This window comes from Natator depressus, chromosome 12, assembly GCF_965152275.1.
Source record: "Natator depressus isolate rNatDep1 chromosome 12, rNatDep2.hap1, whole genome shotgun sequence".
Taxonomy (NCBI): domain Eukaryota; kingdom Metazoa; phylum Chordata; order Testudines; family Cheloniidae; genus Natator; species Natator depressus.
In genome coordinates, this window is record NC_134245.1 from 11,801,276 (window position 1) to 11,822,080 (window position 20,805).

The following is a 20,805-nucleotide window of genomic DNA, read 5'->3' on the forward strand; positions in this document are numbered from 1 at the left end:
TCTTTGAAGTTGCTTTACAAAGGGAATCCTGCTTTAAGTCTATGTTTAATTTGGGAGGAACAGATTTCCAAGATGGCTTAATATGTGAGATATTCTATGTAAATGGAGTATTGCCCTTACAGCCTATTCAGGAACTCCATTCTTTGACTCCTGCATCCCACCGCTGCATGCATTATCCAAAGGGTCATCTGTCGCTTTCTTCTCTGATGCGGCTCTGGTATGCAGCAGGATCCATTCCAGATGCTAAGAGCTGCTTCCTAGGAATGAATGGAAGAGAAGACCTATCAAATTTTGTTTTCAAATTTTGTTTTTAAATTTTGTGGTTAAGAAATATGGATGGCAGAGAGAGGGATTTCCCAGTGTCCCTGAACTTGTGACCCTTTGAGGAAAAACTGGATCCTGCAGCCAGGGGTACTGGAACAATTTTCACAGTGGGGGTGCTGAGAGCCATTGAACCAAACTGTAAACCTGGTGTATAATGGAATCCACATCAAGCCAGAGGGTGCGGGAGCACCCTTAGTTCCAGGACCTTTGCCTGCAGCTGGGTTTCTGAGAATTCAGTCACTCCTTGCAATGCTCTGTCAGACAGACTTGCTGCATTGACATTAGCTGGGAGGAACAGACCTCTGTAAAACAAGTGGGATGCAGGATATTCTGTTTTTGCATTGCCACAAAAGTAGTTAGATGGCTGTTCTTGTTGGAATCATTGTCATTTTCACATATGTTGGCTGCTCCTGTCCATGTCCCCGGGGCTCCTCTTGTGTCCCTCCAGTTCCCTTAGGTCTCCACTGCTCTGCTTGAGCTGTCCTCTTCCGGTTGTACTTTTGCTGTTATTATTTTTTCCTTTGTAGTGCCCATAACGAGCTGGGTGCTACACAAATATGAGGGAAGGCATAATCCCCGTTTACACTCTATTGTGATGCTCCAGCCTTTGCACTTTCCTACCACAGTCTCTCCTGGGAGAAACCCCAGCCTATTAAAGACAGATCTGAACAAGAGAGGGGATTTCAGAGTTCTCCATAGAACAGAACAGGGAGTTGCATTAAGCAGCATTTCAGACATCTGAGAGGCTTTGGTCTTCCTTGGGAAATGTCACAAGAAATGGGAAGCCATGTGCAGGCCAAGGAACATGTATCTAATCTCATGTGTATCTATTCTGTGTGGGCATTTATATAGCCTCTATTATCATAGTGACTCAGCAGCTATATAAACATTGCTCCAGACACCCCCGAATACCTCTGTCCTTTCCTTCCTCACAGGGTGTTATTGGATTTATTTGCTGAACTTGTCGCTCTGGGTCAGGCTGCCATACACCAAATGGGTTGTCATGGTAACAGGTCAAGTCATATTACTGAATCATCCCTTCATATGTGGGAAGTCAGGAACAACCCCACCCTGCTGCTCATTGGTTCCTTGATGCAAATGAGATTTCCATTGGGCAGCAGCAGCTAGCAATCACACCCACATGTGACTCTGAAGGGAATTAATAGCAACTGTGAAGGCCTAGGCTGTGGTCTTGTCTTGGCAGAGGTTGTCTAGAGCTTGGTTCTAGAGTTTGTGGATAGCTAAACTTCCAAAGAGAGGAATGGAGTCTCAAGTGTGCCAGAACTTCCATGCTGAGTGTGAGGCTGCTGTGAACAGCATGGTGAACCTGGAGCTGTATGCTAGCTATGTCTATCTGTCCCTGGTGAGTGTTTCTCTGGTGTTCCTGCAAATCCAGGACTTGGTGTGACTTTTTTTTTTTGCATTGGGGGATTCACATTCTCATGCTAAAATAAGTTTTAGAGGTTTCTCTTATTATCTGGGTTGAGTACCTTTTCCAAGTAGCTGTTCCTGAAGCAATTTTAGGCCAAAGTAAACATTTCCCTTATAGGGGTCTATAGATCAGCTATTAAACTAGTAACCTTGGAGATGGAGTCTTCATCTTCAAGATCTAGAAGGTTCATTATGTTCATCTTTGATTCTTGAACCACTAATCCTGTCCCTTTATTAACTTTGTGGCTAGTGAAATATCTTCAGGCTGGACAACTGCTTGCTCCTGAGCCATAGTTGATAATGGTTTGCCTCTTCTTTATAACCATCAAAGATGACTGGAAAATGATTCCATGTGAGAGGTGGGGAGAGATCCTTATCTATAACAACACAAACAACTCTCAGACCTGTTAAGTGAATGAGGGAAAACTAGCAACTAGATTCTTTTGTCTAAAGGTGTTCCTTAAAGACTCTTTGCCTCCCACAAAAGCTCTAAATTAAAACATCTGTGAGTAGAGTTACACCTTAGAGTTAGCTGGCTGGCAAACTTTATGCAGCTGGGATCTAGCAGAAAAAGGGGCACGCTCTTCTAGTCCTCTTTTTCTATGTAGCTTTCCTACTTGTAAACCCAGTAATCAATACTTCACCTGTATAGCCCTGAAACACTATATGTCGTGTTTTGCCTTGAGAATGTCCAGCAGGCATGTGAGGCAGTGAGCTATGTGGATGAAGTAGAAAGGATTTAGGTTCCCTGTATGTTCTGGAGTATAGGGAGGGCTTTCCGAAGCCCTTCTCTCTGTGAGGCTGATGTGGGTATCAAAGAACTATGGTCATAATTCTCTGTCTGGCTTCATCTGAAGGTGTATAGCTTGGTTCTTCCTGTAGTAGGTAAGCACAGTGAAGGTATGGGGAAGGATCTGTTGCTACAGCTGAAGAGCTGCTGCCTAGAATAATGAAAGCCACATGAATAGTCCCTTCACAGCAAGGAACTTCCTGTGGCATGATGCTTTATTACTGTCAAATGTCATTCATTTCCTGTCCTCCTCCCCAGTCCTACTACTTTGACCGTGATGATGTGGCCCTGAAGCACATGGCCCAGTTCCTGAAGGAGCAGTCCCATGAGGAGCGGGAGCATGCAGAGAAGTTCCTGAAATACCAGAACAAACGAGGAGGACGCATTGTCCTGCAGGACATCAAGGTGAGACAGTCAGTAATCCCCAAATGGGGGAGTAGAATGAAGATTCTAGGACAGTAACTCAGCATTTCTTGCTGCATGAACCTGATGCATAGGCTGGTAGTGGCATTTCTCCTCTGTAAAAGAGACCTAATCTACTACCTGATCAGCCCATTGTCCTGGTGCTCATTTGAAGAATAAGAAACTTTTACTTCCTGCTTCTTACCTAGCATGTATTGGGCTCTGTTTTCAAATGGACGCTATTTTTGTTCTAACTTACTGTTTTCCAATGACTGAAGTGTCCTTTATGTGTGTGAGAAGACTGCACAGCTAGTGGCCCTTTGTTAATTCTAAAGTGTTTGTGTCAGGAAAAAATGCTTTTATTCTAAGCAAAAGCATGAGAATAAAATTGCTGAATGACAAGAGTATAGCAAGGAGCTAAGCAAATGTGGTAACTCCTAGATGAAGGAAGCAGGGATCCACTTCTAATAGTGCAAATGTTTCCATTCTGTTGCTGGCCTCCTACAGAGGCTGGAGCGCGATGAGTGGGGAAACAGCCTGGAGGCCTTGCAATGCGCCCTGCAGCTGGAGAAAACTGTGAACCAGGCCCTGCTGGACCTGCACAAGCTGGCTACTGAGAGGAATGACCCCCATGTGAGTGACTGGATAGTAAAGGAAATAGCAATTACTATTGCCTTTGGCACAGAGAGAAGAGTAGGAGAGGTTCAGAATTTGAACATTGTGATTCACTTGAGGAGAAACTACAGGGTCTGTGGTGGGAAGGGCTAAAGAGGAAACATGCCATAAATCAAGAGCTGGAGAGACCCCTTCCTGGACTGCCTCTCATTATTCTTTGCCCTTCACCACTGCTTATGTTTTGCCTCTCCCTACACTTAAGGCTCTAATCTGCTGTATTATGCCTTGGATTATGGCCTGCTCTTCCTTGATCTCTAATCTTAGATGGGATTGGGAATATTTTTTTGCTCTGCATGAGGTTTATACAATGACTCTGCATGTTCCTTGCTACCACCTCCTAGGATTCCTTATTGGAAACCTCATCCAGGCTTGAGGTCGGTGGTGCTATTGCTCTGGACAAATGCAGAATACTGCTTTTTTTGTAGAATCATCCCTGAAAATGGGAGGTCTCAGCTTGAGATTATGACATGAAAAGTCTGAAGTGTGACTGACACTACTGGGCTACAAAAAATCTGTAACCCAGCATAGTCCTCCTAACCCTCTGCTTTTCTCTTGCAGCTCTGTGACTTCCTGGAGTCTGAGTACCTGGAGGAGCAGGTGAAGGCCATCAAGCAGCTGGGAGACCACCTCACCAACCTGAAGCGCCTGGGAGTGCCCCAGAATGGCTTGGGAGAGTACCTGTTTGACAAGCTCACCCTGGAGGACAGCAGTTGAACTGGACTCCAGGGATATTGCTTATTTGGTGACTCATCTGTATGCAGAGGAAATAAGAATTGAGCATTTACTGTGAATAAAAATAGCTGTCAGTTGTAACCTGACTTTGCCCTTTCTTAGTGTGTTAAATTGGCTTCAATGAGTGTCACTAATTACACTACACACACTAACAGGAGCTGCACATCCAGTGAGTGCCGTAGCAATTACTGTGGATAAAATAACATGCTTCTTGGTTGTGCCCACTATAGTATACATCTGGAAGGTAACACTCTCCATCCCAGCTGAGGTTCATTCCCATCCTTTGCTGTCTAACTCATGAGTGGTCAGCTAAACAGATACAGCTTATTTTCTGGTGCAGTAGTTTCTGCATCTTCTTAAAGTCACTTAAGAGAGAAGCTGGATTTATGCCTACCACTCAAGGCTGTTATAGTGTTGACTCTCCAGCTAGTATCCCTACATCTGTGAGGTATACTCAAAGCATTGCTGCAGGTACTGAGTGAAAAGTTCTATTCCAGGATTCTGCTTAGGCAAAATAATGCCATGTAACATAACATGCCCGGGCAAGCAGCTAAAAAGCATTCAGCTAGTACTGTCTCACAAGAGGTCTTCTGACATGGCTATATACAACAGTTTGTTTTTTTTAAAAAAAAAAAAACCCAAACAACCCTTCTTTGGTCTAAAACAGACATAATCTGCACGTGTACTGGGATCTGGTGCTAGCTTTATGAGAACTGCAGTGAGAGAGCTTCCTGCCAGAGGCGCTCAAGTACACAGCAAGGCTTAATATTTTTCAGATGTCACCTCTTCCCTGCAACCTAGAACCAGGCACCATATTGCTGGGCAAAGGCGAGTCTAGGTAGGTGGGGGAGACAGCCCATTAGCTGCTTAGCTTTCATTGCTATTTGTAGGTGTGAGAGAGAGTGCATGCTAGACACTATAGCAGTAAACCAAATGCCATGAGAAAAGGAGGACTTGTGGCACCTTAGAGACTAACCAATTTATTTGAGCATAAGCTTTTGTGAGCTACAGCTCACTTCATTGGATGCATAAAAGTGGAAAATGCAGTAGCTCACGAAAGCTTAAGCTCAAATAAATTGGCTAGTCTCTAAGGTGTCACAAGTCCTCCTGTTCTTTTTGCGAATACAGACTAACACGGCTGCTACTCTGAAACCTGTCAAATGCCATGGGCTCCCCTCCTCTTTAGTAAGGAACAGAGTTCAACGCTTTTCTCGACTTATTAATAGGAAGCCATTCTTTCTCCCCTCTCTTATGCCACCTCACAAGAGTTTAGTGCCACCTTGGTTACTTAGGGAGGCCTAATACTTAGGTACTGAAGGTTGGGCTCTATTCAGATGTTGGCTTCAGATAGGTAATAAACAGGAAAAAATGGCAGGGATGAGTTGTTGCCAGTTTTGTTCTGTTTCTATTGCTGCCCTTTACAGGAGAGACCTGTTGAGATAACTTGGTCTGCCTGGAAATCTGTTTCAGCACCTGAGCTGCACCTGCCTCAAGTTCTGCATCTGCAGTGTATTAGGCTGTCTTTGTGCAACACTGTGACTGCTATCCTGCGTGTGTTAGCTCTGTAAATAGGCACTGTCCATAATAAGCAGCTTGTCAAGCTGGCTGAATGTCAACAGGGTGACTGTTTGATATTACAAGCTAATCAGAAAATTCATGATTTGATTTTCTTACTTCTACTGTGCATAACAATGCAAAGGGGTCTCCTCTCATTTTACCCTCTGAGGTGGTGAACGGAGCCAGGATCAGATTCTTCCCCCTGCTTGCTAAGATCCATTTATTAGAAGCGAAAGGCAGAGAATCAAAATCTGTGGAACAACTTAGAGAGACAGTAGCTCCTGCCACTGGCTCTCTTTAAATTTAGCCATTTGCGGACAGACCTGCTATATAGCCAGATGCTGGCATAAGGGGTGCGTGTTGGGGGGGAGGAGGCTGTATTATGTAGTGAATATGCAGCCAGAAACCATTTGGAATAAAAGGCAGCAAAGGAAGGTTGGAAATACTGTAATCTTTTACTGAAGAAAAATATTGGCTGTCAAATCATTGCAGGTGGGTCACAGGAGTCCTTTAGCCCAGGTGTGCCCGTTTCTTCAAAACGCTTGCATATTTATGCTGCTCACCCCGTCAACCGGAAATGTAATCACGAAACAACATGCTGCGGTTGGCCACTACAAACCCTCGATTGTCATTGACACCTTCCAGTGTAATACCGTATTATGAATTGTGTTCAGCTTTACCTTTGGCTTTCTGTTTCTGTGACCATTGCTGCCAACTCTCAGATGCCCCAGCTGCTATGCACCACATGGCTGCTGGCTTCCCCCAGGCGCCTCACTCTCTCCTGGAGTCTCTGGAGCTCCAGGTTTTCCCCTTTGTCCAGGTTATATTTTTTGTTGTTGTTTATTCATTTCTGGTAATACCCTCAATGTGCTAGGTTCTGTAAAAACATAAAGACAAGCACAGTCCCTGCTGCTGTGACCTTCCTGATCTTGACTTTTCCTCCCATGCCCTATCTTATGATAAACCTCAAGGTCCTTTCCATGTTCTCCATATAACACCAGCTGTGCTAGGTAACATTTCAGATAGCAGAAGGGCTCATGCCCCCCTTTGGAGATGTCATAGGAAAGATGTGCACTCCACAGAGCATTTTGTCTAATTTAAGGTATATCCCTAAGCTAAGTATCTAGGTACTTATCTTGCCACTATCATCATCAGTGTCTGTCCTCCAAACACCCCCACTACTCATCTTTTCCCTTCCTTACAGAGCTATTGGGAAACTGGATGTGTCTGTTGAACTTTCCTCATTTGTCTTCCCTATCTGGCCAGCCTAGGCTTCAGGATCATTCTGCTAATTGGTCAGGTCACGTTACCTGTGGAAACTGAGAAACAGCCTCACCCACAGCCCCACCTGGTTCCTTGGTGAGGAAGGGTGTTTCCATTGGGCAGCCACAGCTGTCATTTACACCCATACCTGGCTTTGAACACTATTAATAGCAGCTAGAGGGGAACAGGTTTTGTGTGGGTGAGGAGTTGTGGGTTTTGTGCAGTAGTGCTTGAAGAGAAGTTGTCCTAAGCTTTAGCTTATTGATCACACTATACTGTAAAAACTTTTCAAGCAAAGGAATGGAGTCCCAGGTGCGCCAAAACTTCCATGCTGACTGTGAGGCTGCTGTGAACCACCTGGTGAACCTGGAGCTGTATGCCAGCTATGTCTATCTGTCCATGGTGAGTGTTTCCTCTGTTCTTCAGAGGCTAAGGCTGTTTTTTGAAGCAGACAGAAATGTCCTTTATAGACCTCTTAAGGTAACTGTAACTGAGTAAATGAACCATGGTGAATTAAAAAAAAAAAAGACTTAGTCACTTTTTCCCTATGGCCTCTCCTGAGAACTGAGAGGCACCCATTAGTGTTAACAGTCATGGGTATAAGGTGGCAAGAACAGGCCATTGCCCATGCAGCAAATCTATTACAGACAAAGGAAGAGCTACAAACACTCACTCACAATCTGAGGTCCCTATGTCAACACTATCAGGAGTATGATAGTAATGCTTCTTGGTAGGGTAAGTGGGGAGGCCTTCATTTGCATATGTATGTACTCCACTGTCAATAGGTAAGAGACACTTGAGTTTCTGTGTATAGCCTTCTTCACAGAGGAAGAGTGAGATGGGCTCTCTTTCCTTAGAGTGAGGTTCTCTATTGCACATTAGAAGAAACTGTTTTTCTGTTAAATTTTTATCCTTATCACATGACAGATGTCTTTTGTTAATATTTTATACTTTCCTTAGTCTTATTACTTTGACCGTGATGATGTGGCCCTGAGGCATGTGGTCCAGTTCCTGACAGAGCAGTCCCAGGAGGAGATGGAGCATGCAGAGAAGTTCCTGATATACCAGAACAAGCGAGGGGGGCGCATTGTCCTGCAGGACATCAAGGTGAGAAACAAATCCAAGGGGAGGTTCTGAGGGATCACACGGCTGCCCCAAATTCTGTTGCCAAGTAACTTTTTTCCATAGCATAAACATGACTCACTGGCCCTGCAAGAATAAAATGTAGAGTAGTAGGGCTTAATGAATAGAGCTCTGGAATGGGACTCGGGCAACCTGGGTTCTATTCCTGGTTTTGTTATTCCCAGGGTGGGTGACCTTGAGCAAGTCACTTCTTTTTGTGCCTCAATTTCCCCATCTGTGAAATGGGGATAACTTCCTTGTAATGTGCTTTGAGATCTGTTAAGTACTGCATAAGTTAGGTATTCTCATATCTATTGAGGGTGCTCTCTCTGAGGCCTATGGATCAGGAGCACAAGATGTGTATCTTTTGTCTACGTATCTGTAAAACTCTTTGTAATTCTAGCCCTAGCCTTCATTCTACTGTGGTCTACACCACCCCTTGTACTAGAGATTTTTGTGAGCACTCTAGCTGGTATTATAATAATTCACAGAACTTTGTCCATCCTCTTCCCTTTCCTGCTTCCACACAATCTCTTCCCCTTCCCCTGTGTTTTAGCTACAGTTTGCTTTCTCTATACTTGAGGGTAGGGAGGGGAAACATTTTTTTTTTTTTAATACAACATATGCCAGTGAATTAAGACTTTAGCTATATACTGATTATCCAATAGCATTTGGATGCTTGGATCATTGGGAGATCAGATAATCAAGGGGGGCATGAGCCATTCAGCAGCAGGGTGGCCTTGCATGCAGCTGGGGATTAGTTGTGGTCCTCGCAGTCCTGGTTAAGGGTCTCTGCTCTCTTGTCTGAACCTGTGCATTATCCAAATTCCTTTCTATTCACCAGCATAAGACAGATGGGGGAACAAGGAAGGGATCTGGATAATGTAGAGGTGCAGATAATAGCATTTTGGATAAATGAGAATGCAATTGGAGAGGCAGGACCAGACTGAATATTACTCTCTTGCACAGAAGCCAGAGCGGGATGAGTGGGGGAACAGCCTGGAGGCCCTGCAGTGCGCCCTGCAGCTGGAGAAGACTGTGAACCAGGCCCTGCTGGACCTGCACAAGCTGGCTACAGAGCAGAATGACCCTCATGTGAGTAAAGAGAAGTGAATAGCTCTTCATGAGTGGTTGTAGTTTCAATACTACACTACATGGTCTAGAATCCTTATTAGCTGGCCTCTGCAGCTCCCAGACCTCCCTAAAACTAGGGAGTGTCTGACTTCTGTGGTCAGGGCATCAAAAGTGAATTGGTCTAACATACCCATGGATAGAAGGTCTCCCTCTACACCCTCTGGTTCTTATGGATACAAATAAGCAAATAGCAACTATCCCAACCTACTGTAAAAGAATAAGCCAGACAATGTTTTGGGAGGGCAGGGTCACAAGATTAAGTCAGGAAATGACTGGTCCCTATAGCTACAAATTAAGGGAGGGGTGACAAAGCTGTCTTGTATAGCTATTTGCCATACAAAAGACCTAGGATGGGGTGGGGGAAGCCATAGATCAAGGTTTCTCCTCTTCTAGGGTCCAAGCTACTATAATCTATCCAGGTACTTGAGTGAGCCGCCACTGTAGCATGAGTGCCTACTTGTTTGCCTCAGTAAGTAGGCACTAAATGTCTGCAGAATGCCCTCTTGAGCCTCCCTCCCCAGACTTTCAGGGACTAGCCTGAGAAGAGCATCTGGGGGACTGAGAAAGTTTGACTACGACTAGCTGTCACTCCCTGGCCTGCATTGCAGCTTGGTGCATAGCTGGCAACTCCATAAAACCATGCTGTGCTGTATCTGAGCAGGAGGAAGTCCATTCTAGCCCTCCCTGTTTCCTGCAGCTCTGTGACTTCCTGGAGTCTGAGTACCTGGAGGAGCAGGTGAAGACCATCAAGCAGCTGGGAGACCACATCACCAACCTGAAGCGCCTGGAAGTGCCCCAGAACAGCATGGGAGAGTACCTGTTTGACAAGCTCACCCTGGGGGAGAGCAGCTGAGCTCCAAACTCTGAAGCTCTTCAAGAGTGCAGCCCTGATCTCTTGTCTATTACAGCTGCTTGTGAGTTACAATATCTGCATGGCCTCAAAATAAAATGTGCTATTTGTCCAGCAACTTGGTTTCTACTTTTATTTGTTCTAGTCTCCATCCTGTAGGAAGATGGTTCTCATGAACAGGGAGCATTTGGGGAGTCATGGAGTATGACCCCTTACAAGATAGTGTCATGGTTGCTGGGTAGACTTGCTAAAAAGCTTGGAGAAGAAGGAAACATTGTCTCATCCTTGCCACACAGGAGGCAGGCATCAAAACAAACTGAGATGATGCATCACTAAGACTTCAGGTACAGTTTCTTATGGAAATAGCCATAAGACCAGGCTTACATTTTGCTGTCTAAAGCACACATAGGCCAGCATACTGCACTGAATCAATTACAGAACTAAATCATTAAACCATATTGGGATAGCCTCCTATTTGTCTTGTTTTGCCCTGCTGCGCCGCCCCCCCCCCCCCCCCCAGGGTGCTTTTGGTAGCATCTTCAATGATGCTTGCACTTTTCACTGCAAGTCTAGAGTGGAAAAGCAAACACACAAATATGGTACCAATTTAGGACAAGCTAGAAAACAGAGTTGCTAACTACTTGATGGTTTTTTTGCCTACATCCCAGTTAGTTGGCTTCTGCAGCACTGAAGATGACCAAAGCCATGTAACAAGGAGCTGGAATTGAGCCTGGCTCATTCAGCAACAGAATTGGGGGTGGGGAAGTGTCATTAAAATATCCTTTTGTTCTTTAGTGTGGATATGAGCAAGTTAAACCTCACTCTTCTGGAAGCTTGTAGGCTCAGACATGTGGGTAGCCTAAGCTTTCTAAGGAAGCCATTCTCTTTGAATTACTCACTGCGTACATTCTGGAAACAAAGAATAAACACTACAATCCTACAGTAAGATTGCTAGGACAAGGCATAACCTAGCCAGAGACTGGGGAACAGGTAATGTGTGCGTGCACGCGCGCACACACACCCACCTTGGGCCTAGTGCATGTGTCATGGGCTTCTCCCATCCACCCCGTATTGACTCCATCTCTTAATCTACTCTGTGTGCTATGTCACACAGCTGAAACTCAACCTGTTCTCTATAGGCCATTCAAATGCTTCCAGCAGTCTGCATGTGGGCAACTTAACAGACAATAACCATCAAGCAGGTGGATGATTTGGCTTCTAACAGAAGCCTGTGCTAATTCTGAGAAAGCTATTGTTATCATTGACATAGCTCAACATCAGCTGTTAGTGAGCACCTTGGGTAGGAGGGATGATCTAGTTGAGAAGACACAGGACTGGGACTTGGTTCAGCTGTAGAATTCCCTTATGACCTTTGGTCAAGTTACTTAACCTGCCATGTGCCTTAGCTCCCCTTTGGTGAAATGGGTATAGTAATTCCCTAGCTTAGAGGGGTACCTTTCATCTGCTCAGAGGGCTCCTAGCTCATGTTCAGCGTGCATGTGGGTCTGTTAGACAGAGATATAAAGTGGCTAATAGTCAATTAACCTAGGTGACATTGAGCTCTTCTGCCTCTGAAACAGCAATGGAGAAGCTATGACAGCGTGTAAATGAATGGGGCATGGAGGACGAAGGCTACCTGGCTGAGACTCAACCTAAGCATGACTCTAAGAATGGAAGTATGGCACATCTGCTTGCTGTGGTAGAAAATATCATATTGATCTTATTTTTCTTCTCCCTGTCATTTTGTTGGATCTGCAGCTATATTTTTAGGTGGGAAGATGGCATAGGAGGCCAACTTTTTGTATGACATATTGCTACAGTAGTAGGGTGAGGGAGATTCAGTTTTAATATGCACTTTAGGCAATAAATTTGAATAAATGAATGACAACACAGGAGGTTCCTTTTAGCTTTTTGTATGGTATTAAATATGGTGCTAGTTACACAAGGTTGAAAATTGCGTGCAATTATAAACAGACAACTCTTTGGGAACAAGCAGTAGGGACAAGCCAGTTAATGTCTTTGCTATAATGCATAACGTTCCCACCTGAGCAATTTCATATACTTTCCTCCTTCTGTACAGGCTCAGGTTGTACTGGTACCTAAACATTCTTTCAATGAGCTGCTTCTCTGTAGAGTGTGTACACAAGGCCAGTTTCCTACCTGCCAGAGCTTGTCTCCTAGAATTGGAAAGATTTGATAAGAAGACCAGGTATAACAATGACTTGGTTTACGCTTGTGGTTTACGTGCATGTGCACTCTGGACAAGGTGCCTGCATGGATTACAGTGATAATACATCTCCGTTGCTGGAACAAGCCACGTTCTGCAAAACTGAGAAAGGTTTGAGGGAAAGTGGACCCTTTGGATTTCTGGCCAGTCAATATTTTCAGCTGTTTCCTATGAGACAGCCCTGCTCTGCTAACAAGAGACAAATACCTGAGTGGAGAGTGTGGCTTTAAATGAGCTGTGTACACCAATTACTGATTATTGACAGAGCTGGGTCCTTTCCCCAAAGCAATAAATACACAACCCTTATTAAAATGTATCTGTGTGTGTTACAAGATCAGCTGGAGGGAGGGAGGCATAGACTCTAACATTTCTTCCTATTTGGAACAGAGTATATTTTGCCCCATTGGTGAATAAATAAGAGAGCTGGGTGTGTGGGATCTCCCAGGTCAATGGGGAGAACCACAAGCAGAAATGGACATGTACCTATTGACACCCTGTTTTCACTGACTATAAGTGCAATGAATCAGCTGTCTGGTTTAATGTCTTTGTCTCTGTCACTGTTAATCTGATATATCCATGCTCCAGCCTCTGCTATGGCAGATGGTGGGATTCAATAGAGAGAGATGAATGCTTTGGGGGAGAACTCCTACAGTAGGCCAACCTTCTAGTATGTAAAGACCTCTGAAATACCTCAGTAGGGATTAGAGCAATGGTTCTCAAACTTTTGTACTGGTGACCCCTTTCGCACAGCAAGCCTCTGAGTGTGATCCCCCTTATAAATTAAAAACACTTTTTTATATTTAACACTATTATAAATGCTGGAGGTGAAGTGGGGATTGGGATGGAGGCTGACAGCTCAGGAGACCCTCCCTTTCCCATGTAATAACCTCACTACCCCCTGAGGGGTCACAACCCCCAGTCTGAGAACCCCTGGATTAGAGTAAGTGACATTTGGACATGATACATTTGATACCTATCTATCACCCCCCACCCCATTTTCTGTGTCTTCTGATCCCTACAGGGCAGTGTGAGAAACCAGATTTGTTTGTACACAGTGGGACACAAATAAAATAACTTGTACCAGGAAACAAAACAATCCCCACCCTGGGCTGAATGTCCAGTTGCCGGAGCATTCTATATCACTAACCCTCTCCCCAGCTCTTGTCAGAGGTGTGGTTTTAACTGGAGATGTCATATGGCTGACACCCATTCACTGGTGAAATTCATTAACACACCCATCTGCAATGGCTTGGTGAAGAAGGGACTTTCTAATGGGCAGCAGCTGCCAGTCACAGCCACACCCTATTCTGAACAGTATTAATGCCAGCTGTGCCTAGGAAAGGTCTATATCTGCCTTGTGCTTCTGCTCAGATTGTGCTTGTTACAGATTTTTGCTATAGCCCCTTTCTTGTTCAACCCCACAGGTATAGTGATGGAGTCCCAGGTGCGTCAGAACTTCTATTCAGAGTGTGAGGCTGCAATTAACTGCATGGCAAATATGGAGCTTTATGCTAGCTATGTCTATTTGTCCATGGTGAGTGCCTGTCTTACAAAAACACTGTGCTATTTCATTGTATGTTAGCTCTCAGGTGTTAGTAGAAATCTAAGGCTGTTGAATTTTTAAAGCCATCCATGAGAAATCCCAGTTGTGTAGAATGTCCTTAGAAACTACAGTGTTACATACACTTGTAAAGATGAGTTTTTGTGATTATGCAACTACTAGTGTGGAGCTAATAGGAAGCTTGGGGGAAATCATGAGAGGCCTGAAATGGGGAAAGAGATGTTTAGCACTCTCTACTTGAAGAGTGACCTAGATTAAAGATATCACTATGCTCAAGTACCAATGCAATGTGTTAAGGTGAGTTCAGTTTCTGGTTCTCCAACACAGAAAGCTGGTGATACTTAAGAGGGACATTTTTAAGGCAAATCTTCTGAAACCTGTAAATCCCACTGATATTCCCTTTCTGGGACTCAACTGCCAGAGACACAAGTACTTCAGAAAACTTTGTCCTTAAGCTCCTTGTGCCTCAGTTCCTTACTTCCTACATGGAATAACATTTTACATGTAAGGTCTTATGCAGCTGCATATCAAACTCTCTGAGGCACAAAGGTGTTTTGATATACTGTACATCCCATAATGAAGCCCTGATCTCAGCTGGGGCCTCCTGGTGCCACCACAATCCAAACAGCCTAAATCATCACCACTGCTTTCCCTGTCTCCCTAGTCCTACTACTTTGGCCGTGATGATGTTGCCCTGAGGCACATGGCCCAGTTCCTGAAGGAGCAGTCCCATGAGGAAAGGAAGCATGCAGAGAGGTTTCTGACCTACCAAAACAAGCGAGGGGGGCGCGTTGTCCTGCAGGACATCAAGGTGAGCATCTAAGTCACTAACCATGCATGGTGGGAGGTCAGTGGAGTGGAGTCCCCAGTAGGAATGGAGATCTCCAGCTATGTGAAGAGAAAATGAGGTGGCTGTAGAGATGGGACTCTTAAGAGGCATTTTCCATAGAGCTTTGCTACATAAGCAAGTAAAATTTGAAGTCTAAGGACCTAACTTGACCTTATTATTTAGTGCCATAGGAGTAAAACTGTTTCCAGAGCACAGGATTTAAATTCCTAACCGCTCTACTTAAATGTCTGAGCTGTGAATGGTAGGCTTGGGGTTAGCGGTGAAGTAATATAGCCATGCTATTGATCAGTGGTAATGGATGATGCATGCTGACTAGAAAACACTTAAGCCTTGGGAGATTAGTATTGGTAGGCATGACCAAAGGAAATGTGTGTTGTTTTTATTTTAAATACTTTGCTACATTAGGTTGTTTGCTCAAAGTGGGCTTTCATTGAAAAGTGATTGAAATGGGAACTCTTAAGGTATGGCTTTTGACAAAACACTTGTGAGAATGGTCTTTCTAGCAAAAGACCAAGCCCAACTTAGAATAGCTATTATCCTGATGCCTAATGTCTTAGGGCCCTAGAAATTCGGCAGAGCTGAGTCCTCCCCATTCCAGATAAGTGCCCTAGCCAGCAGGCTACAGGCTATTCTGGGTTGGGTCTCTCCCTTTGGGTTTTATGAAATTTCAGATGGTCAGTTTCATACAAGTGCAGAACTGGAAAGTTTGAAGAGATGGGAAAACTGTTTCCTGCCCAGCTCTCATAATCATCTGCCCCACGCCTGTATGTAAGTCATTCTTCTGAGAATGTTGAGGATCTATTATGCTATCCTTGCTAATATTACAGAAGCCAGAGCAGGATGAGTGGGGGAACAGCCTGGAGGCCCTGCAGTGCGCCCTGCAGCTGGAGAAGACTGTGAACCAAGCCCTGCTGGACCTGCACAAGCTGGCTATGGAGAAGAATGACCCTCATGTGAGTATGGTCAGGACTAGCATATGTACTATCCTCTGCTTTGGATGTGCTGCCCAGTGTGGGAGGGAGAGTCCTTGGCTTTCAATCCAGGTAGCAGTACTCTATTGAAGCACATCTGAAAACTGCATACATATCTGCTCTTGTTAGTTTGTTGATGTTATAAGTGGAATGTGCTACAAATATCTGTCTAATGTCCTGTCTCCTAATCTGTGCACAAATGACTGAGTAGCCTCTTTTACTAGCGATATTGTCATGCTGGTAACAGTAGCTCTGTTCAATCAGTTTCGCTTCCATGTGCCTGATGAGTGATCACATCTGCTCAAGTGAAGTAGATTCATGGCCCCGAAACCTGTGAAGCAAATCCATACTCCCAGAATCTAAACAGTCTTCAGGGAGGCCTGTTCAAAACTGCATAGCACTGGAGGCTTCACGCTAACCAGCAGTGAAAGCGTCTCTTGGTGTAGCTATGTATGTCCACCACTGGCTCACTAAATCCACAGTATTAAATATTGGAGAGCAAAAGTGTATCTAATACCCTAAACCTCCTATCTGCTTCTGCAGTTATGTGACTTCCTGGAGTCTGAGTACCTGGAGGAGCAGGTGAAGGCCATCAAGCAGCTGGGAGACCACCTCACCAACCTGAAGCGCCTGGAAGTGCCTCAGAATGGCATGGGAGAGTACCTATTTGATAAGCACACCCTGGGGGAGAGCAGCTGAACTATCCACTCCAGGCTCTCTCTTCCAGAGGAGAGAAGCTGTATCAATGACCATCTAAATTCTGAGAATAAAATTGACTAACCCATTAAAGTCTGTATTGTGCTGTTGAATTGGGGTGGGGATGAAGGAGGCCACAGGCATCTTGCTGACAAATAATTGGTGAGTATGGAATGAACATAGTAAACTGAGAGCAGATCGTCAGGTGGGGAGGGGATGGTACAGGAGTGCATGGTCTAAGGATATTCCTCAGACATCCTATGCTCATGGGTGAAGTGTCCCCTGAGGAATTGCATAAAGATGCTGACCTCTTTCATGGCAAACTGTGCCATCCTCTAACCCAAGTTTATGCCTGAAGGATCTAACTTTCCCTTTGCTCTTCTAGCAGAAAGCCCTGTCCACCTACGACAAGGCTCAGATGTTAGGTCAGTATATGCTGAGGCTGGATGGGAGTGAGTGGTAGGTTGCATCATACAGAAATGGGTTTTGTGCTTCATGTAATATCCTAACCAGGGCTGTGCCGTAGCTAGTGTCTCTAAAACTGGAGAGGCAGTGAAATCTCTAAGGGGAGGTGGGGTGGGAGCTGACTTAGTCTCTATCAGAGTTTGAATCCCATCATGATGTAATTCAACTAGTCAATGAAGTGTGATCTATTTAGCAGTTTTGAAAACCTAGATTATTGCTGAGATGTATGGGCCTACAGGAACAAGTGACTCTAGGGGGATAGTGGAGGCCTAACCAAGAGCAACACTTAACTTAAAAACCTAAACCTAGAGTGAAAAAGGGGCAATAAATCAAAGGACTGCACTATGTGGGGGTGGAGGGAAGCTTGAACTAGTTAACGTACATGAGAAACTTTGCACTTGCTCTCCATGTGGACACTATTATATTAGTACAAAGTGTATTAAGCAAACCCTGCTTGTCTAAATGAACACTTAGTTTGGGGTAAGGTCTGTGTAATATGGGTGTAGATTAAAATGCACTAGGGCATGTCTAGTTTCTAGCCATAAGGACAACCCACACTTGAGGTGGGGCATACTAGTGTGAGGTAGACTTAAGCCCATTTTTGTAGCAAGATGGGGTATATCTGTATGAGCACTTAAATAAACTTAATGTGACGTGAGTCCAGGCAGAGAGTCAGTGCAGAACAGCTAGTACGCTTTAAACTCCTGCATCTGCATCCTTCACACTAATTTTGTCTCGGAGTAGACAAGGTCCCAGTCTACTTGTCAACCAATCTTTGTCTTGCAGCCCTCCCTCCTCAACTGAGAGTACCACATTCTTGAGCCTTAATCTCCTAGCTCTTAGGGTTAGGGTGACAGAAGTTCTGACCTTTATAGGGACAGCCCTGACTTTTTTGGGCCTTTTTCTTACATAGGCTCCTATTTTCCCCCCCACCCCCATCCTGATTTTTCACATTTGCTGTCTGGTCACCCTACTTAGGGTTAGGTGGGAGAAGAACAAAAGTGAAGTTCTGCTTACAGCATCCTCTAGGTGCTGTATTAGACATGATGTACTTCATATCACAACTCATCTTGCCACCCACATGCTTCTAGTAACTGTAATATACACACTATATTACACAAGGGAAACTTAACTTTTAAAAAAAAAAACTGCCCTTCCATGGCTTCTCTTGTTATGGGATCTGAGAGAAGCTAACTTTGTGGCACTCGCCCTGCAGAGCTAGTGCCCTCTACGAGTATGCCACCACTTGGAGCTGGTGGTGTGATTTACAGCTTGAGGTGACATACCTCTTGGAGCTAGCCTGTTAAAAATAGAATGTAGCTGCAGCAGAGCAAATGGTGCAGGGGGAGGACTAGCTGCTATAAATGTGTACATGTCCAGGACACAAGGTATGTACTTGGGGTGGCTAGCCACTCTGGCTGCTTGACCTGCTATGGCTACTTTCTATTTAGTATGCTTATGCAATGAGAACTAGTGCGAGGGTGTCTTTTTGAGCTAGGAATCACACCACTGACTTGGGGTGACCATATGTCCCACTTTGGCTGGGACAGTCCCTTTTTTAAGCCCTGTCCTGGATGTCCTGACTTCTTTTGGCAAAAGTGGGCATTTGTCCCATTTGCTCTCGGCAACTTGGTCAGCCCCATGCGGTGTCCTGTTTTCCCTTTGGGAAACATGGTCACCCTACTTAAAGTGTATACGTACCCAGAGATTTAAATCCTTTCGGGGCAAGGCAACTCCACTAAGCATGCTGTGTTGTGTTGTATTTCATGTCTATGTTTCTTCTGTGATGATGCTACTTTATATAGAAACAAAATGAATGGAAAAGCCCAGGGGGATTCCCATCTGCCTGGCTTGGCCATTGCTTTGTGCTGCCCACCCAGCCTGTATATCTGTGGACTAATAATGTTTCCTGATGGAGTTGCTCCATGGTTCAATAAGAAGCTGTTCCTTCTCAGGGAGATACACAATATGGAGTTCATACTCTCTAGCAGTAAAGAAAATATCTGTGCAGTTCCAGAAGCCAGGATGGTTGGGCTAGAAAGCTGGGATAAGATGAAGATTTCTATCTTCCTAAAGCACCAGTGTCTATGTGATCTTTAAATAACTCACTCATACCTGACTCTAGATGGGCATGGCTTGTTTGCAGAAAACTAAACATAGTCCTTTAAAAAAGAGATACTGAATAAAACTGCCAGCTTCTTCCAACACAAGTGCCTAGCATTTCTATAGGCTGATATGTGAGTTGGGGCAACTCATTTAATTTCACTCTGCTTCTGTTAACATTCACCCCACTTGTAAAATGGATATCTGTCCATTTAGCATAGACACTGTCTCTTACTAAAGTGCCACAAGTCCTCCTTTTCTTTTTGCGAATACAGAGTAACATGGCTGTTACTCTGAAACCTGTCTTACTAAATAGTGTCTAATACAAAGGGCTATTAATTTAGGAAGGGGCCTATGTAATTAACATGCAGAAGCTTTCTCTCTGCAGCCCATGATAGTAAACATTGTTTACACTGTTTTCCCCTAGTCCTACTACTTTGACCGTGATGATGTGGCCCTGAGGCACATGGCCAAGTGCCTTAAGGAGCAGTCACATGAGCAGAAGGAGCATGCAGAGATGTTTCTGACATACCAGAACAAGAAAGCTGGATGCATTGTCCTGCAGGATATCAGCGTGAGAAACAAAAAGCCAGTGAACAACTGCAGCTTCTAGGGAAGGCTTGTCTTTGTGTACCAGGAAAAGACAATGCATGGAGGGAACGTGTGGGCTAGCTATCTCAGAATTTCCCTTCTCTTATGATTGGTCTAATTGCTCATATATAATTTTCTTGGCACCTAACTTGCTTACCTTAGAGTAATAAGTGTTTGTGGAGCAGAGAACTTAAGATATAAATAGGTCCACTTAAATAAGTCCAGAGGTTCTGAATGGTTGGCTTTGGGTTAGTGGTCAAGTAGTAATACGGCTATCAGTCCGTCCTGACTAGCAACAACAGAAGCCTAGGAAACTCCTAAATATTGGGAGGCTAGTGCTGGCAGAAATGAGTGGATGAGGATTGACTTGGGATTTCCCCCATCCTTGAGTTTTACTCAGTCTTAACCCTTTCTCCACTCCATGCAAGTATATGCAGTATCTAAGATGACTGAGGGCCTTATTCACTTTCCTGGCTGGTATTACAGAAGCCAGAGCAGGATGAATGGGGGAACAGCCCAGAGGCTCTGCAATGCGCCCTGCAGCTGGAGGAAGCGGTGAACCAGGTCCTAGTGGACCTCCTCAAGCTGGCTACTGAGAAGAATGACCCTCATGTGAGTATGGCCAGGACTAATGTGAGCAATTCCTTCATTGAATGCCCTGCCCTGTATGGGAGGGATGAGTCCTTGTCTTCTCCAGAATTCTGTTTCCTGGCTTGAAAGCCATGTTATTTTCTGACATGATTTCCTGTCCTTGCATTTACGCATGTTATAAATGGAATGTCAAACCGGATTCTGTGATACATTGCTTGTCTCCCAACTTGTGCACAAATAAGTGACTAGTATCTCCTTGATCTGAGACATAGTCATATTGATAGTGGGGACTCTACCAGCTTCTTGGCTTGGAAGCTCAGTGGGCAGAAGTCATTTATCTTCTACTCCAGTGAGTGACTGATTCCCTTTCAAATAAGGTGCATAGAGGTAATGGGACACTTATTGTCCAGGAATCTATGAAGCCAATTCCCCTGTTTTTTTTTCCATCTAAATACTCCAGTGCTATAGTT

At 44.5% G+C, this 20,805-nt stretch overlaps 3 protein-coding genes across 3 annotated transcripts; all 3 read left to right on the forward strand.

The window, feature by feature from the left end:
* Window positions 1-1,475: 1,475 nt before the first annotated feature.
* Window positions 1,476-4,336, forward strand: LOC141996826 (ferritin heavy chain A-like). The gene is made up of 4 exons (XM_074969123.1): window positions 1,476-1,687; window positions 2,804-2,950; window positions 3,455-3,580; window positions 4,181-4,336. Exons 1-4 carry the CDS (start codon window positions 1,586-1,588, stop codon window positions 4,334-4,336), a joined length of 531 nt encoding a protein of 176 aa, XP_074825224.1. The 5' UTR covers window positions 1,476-1,585.
* A 3,138-nt stretch (window positions 4,337-7,474) lies between these two features.
* On the forward strand, window positions 7,475-10,283 carry LOC141996827 (ferritin heavy chain A-like). The gene is made up of 4 exons (XM_074969124.1): window positions 7,475-7,576; window positions 8,135-8,281; window positions 9,266-9,391; window positions 10,128-10,283. The coding sequence occupies exons 1-4, from the start codon at window positions 7,475-7,477 to the stop codon at window positions 10,281-10,283; spliced, it is 531 nt and encodes a 176-aa protein (XP_074825225.1).
* A 3,656-nt stretch (window positions 10,284-13,939) lies between these two features.
* LOC141996828 (ferritin heavy chain A-like) lies at window positions 13,940-16,588 on the forward strand. Its single transcript, XM_074969126.1, has 4 exons — window positions 13,940-14,041; window positions 14,733-14,879; window positions 15,746-15,871; window positions 16,433-16,588. Exons 1-4 carry the CDS (start codon window positions 13,940-13,942, stop codon window positions 16,586-16,588), a joined length of 531 nt encoding a protein of 176 aa, XP_074825227.1.
* Window positions 16,589-20,805: the final 4,217 nt, after the last annotated feature.

Coding starts and splice junctions, on each gene's coding strand:
- LOC141996826 (XM_074969123.1), top strand. CDS start 1,586: ATGGAGTCTCAAGTGTGCCAGAACTTCCATGCTGAGTGTGAGGCTGCT. Junction 1,688..2,803: donor GCTATGTCTATCTGTCCCTG/GTGAGTGTTTCT, acceptor CCTCCTCCCCAG/TCCTACTACTTTGACCGTGA. Junction 3,581..4,180: donor CTGAGAGGAATGACCCCCAT/GTGAGTGACTGG, acceptor TTTCTCTTGCAG/CTCTGTGACTTCCTGGAGTC.
- LOC141996828 (XM_074969126.1), top strand. CDS start 13,940: ATGGAGTCCCAGGTGCGTCAGAACTTCTATTCAGAGTGTGAGGCTGCA. Junction 14,042..14,732: donor GCTATGTCTATTTGTCCATG/GTGAGTGCCTGT, acceptor CTGTCTCCCTAG/TCCTACTACTTTGGCCGTGA. Junction 14,880..15,745: donor TTGTCCTGCAGGACATCAAG/GTGAGCATCTAA, acceptor CTAATATTACAG/AAGCCAGAGCAGGATGAGTG.
- LOC141996827 (XM_074969124.1), top strand. CDS start 7,475: ATGGAGTCCCAGGTGCGCCAAAACTTCCATGCTGACTGTGAGGCTGCT. Junction 8,282..9,265: donor TTGTCCTGCAGGACATCAAG/GTGAGAAACAAA, acceptor TCTCTTGCACAG/AAGCCAGAGCGGGATGAGTG. Junction 9,392..10,127: donor CAGAGCAGAATGACCCTCAT/GTGAGTAAAGAG, acceptor TGTTTCCTGCAG/CTCTGTGACTTCCTGGAGTC.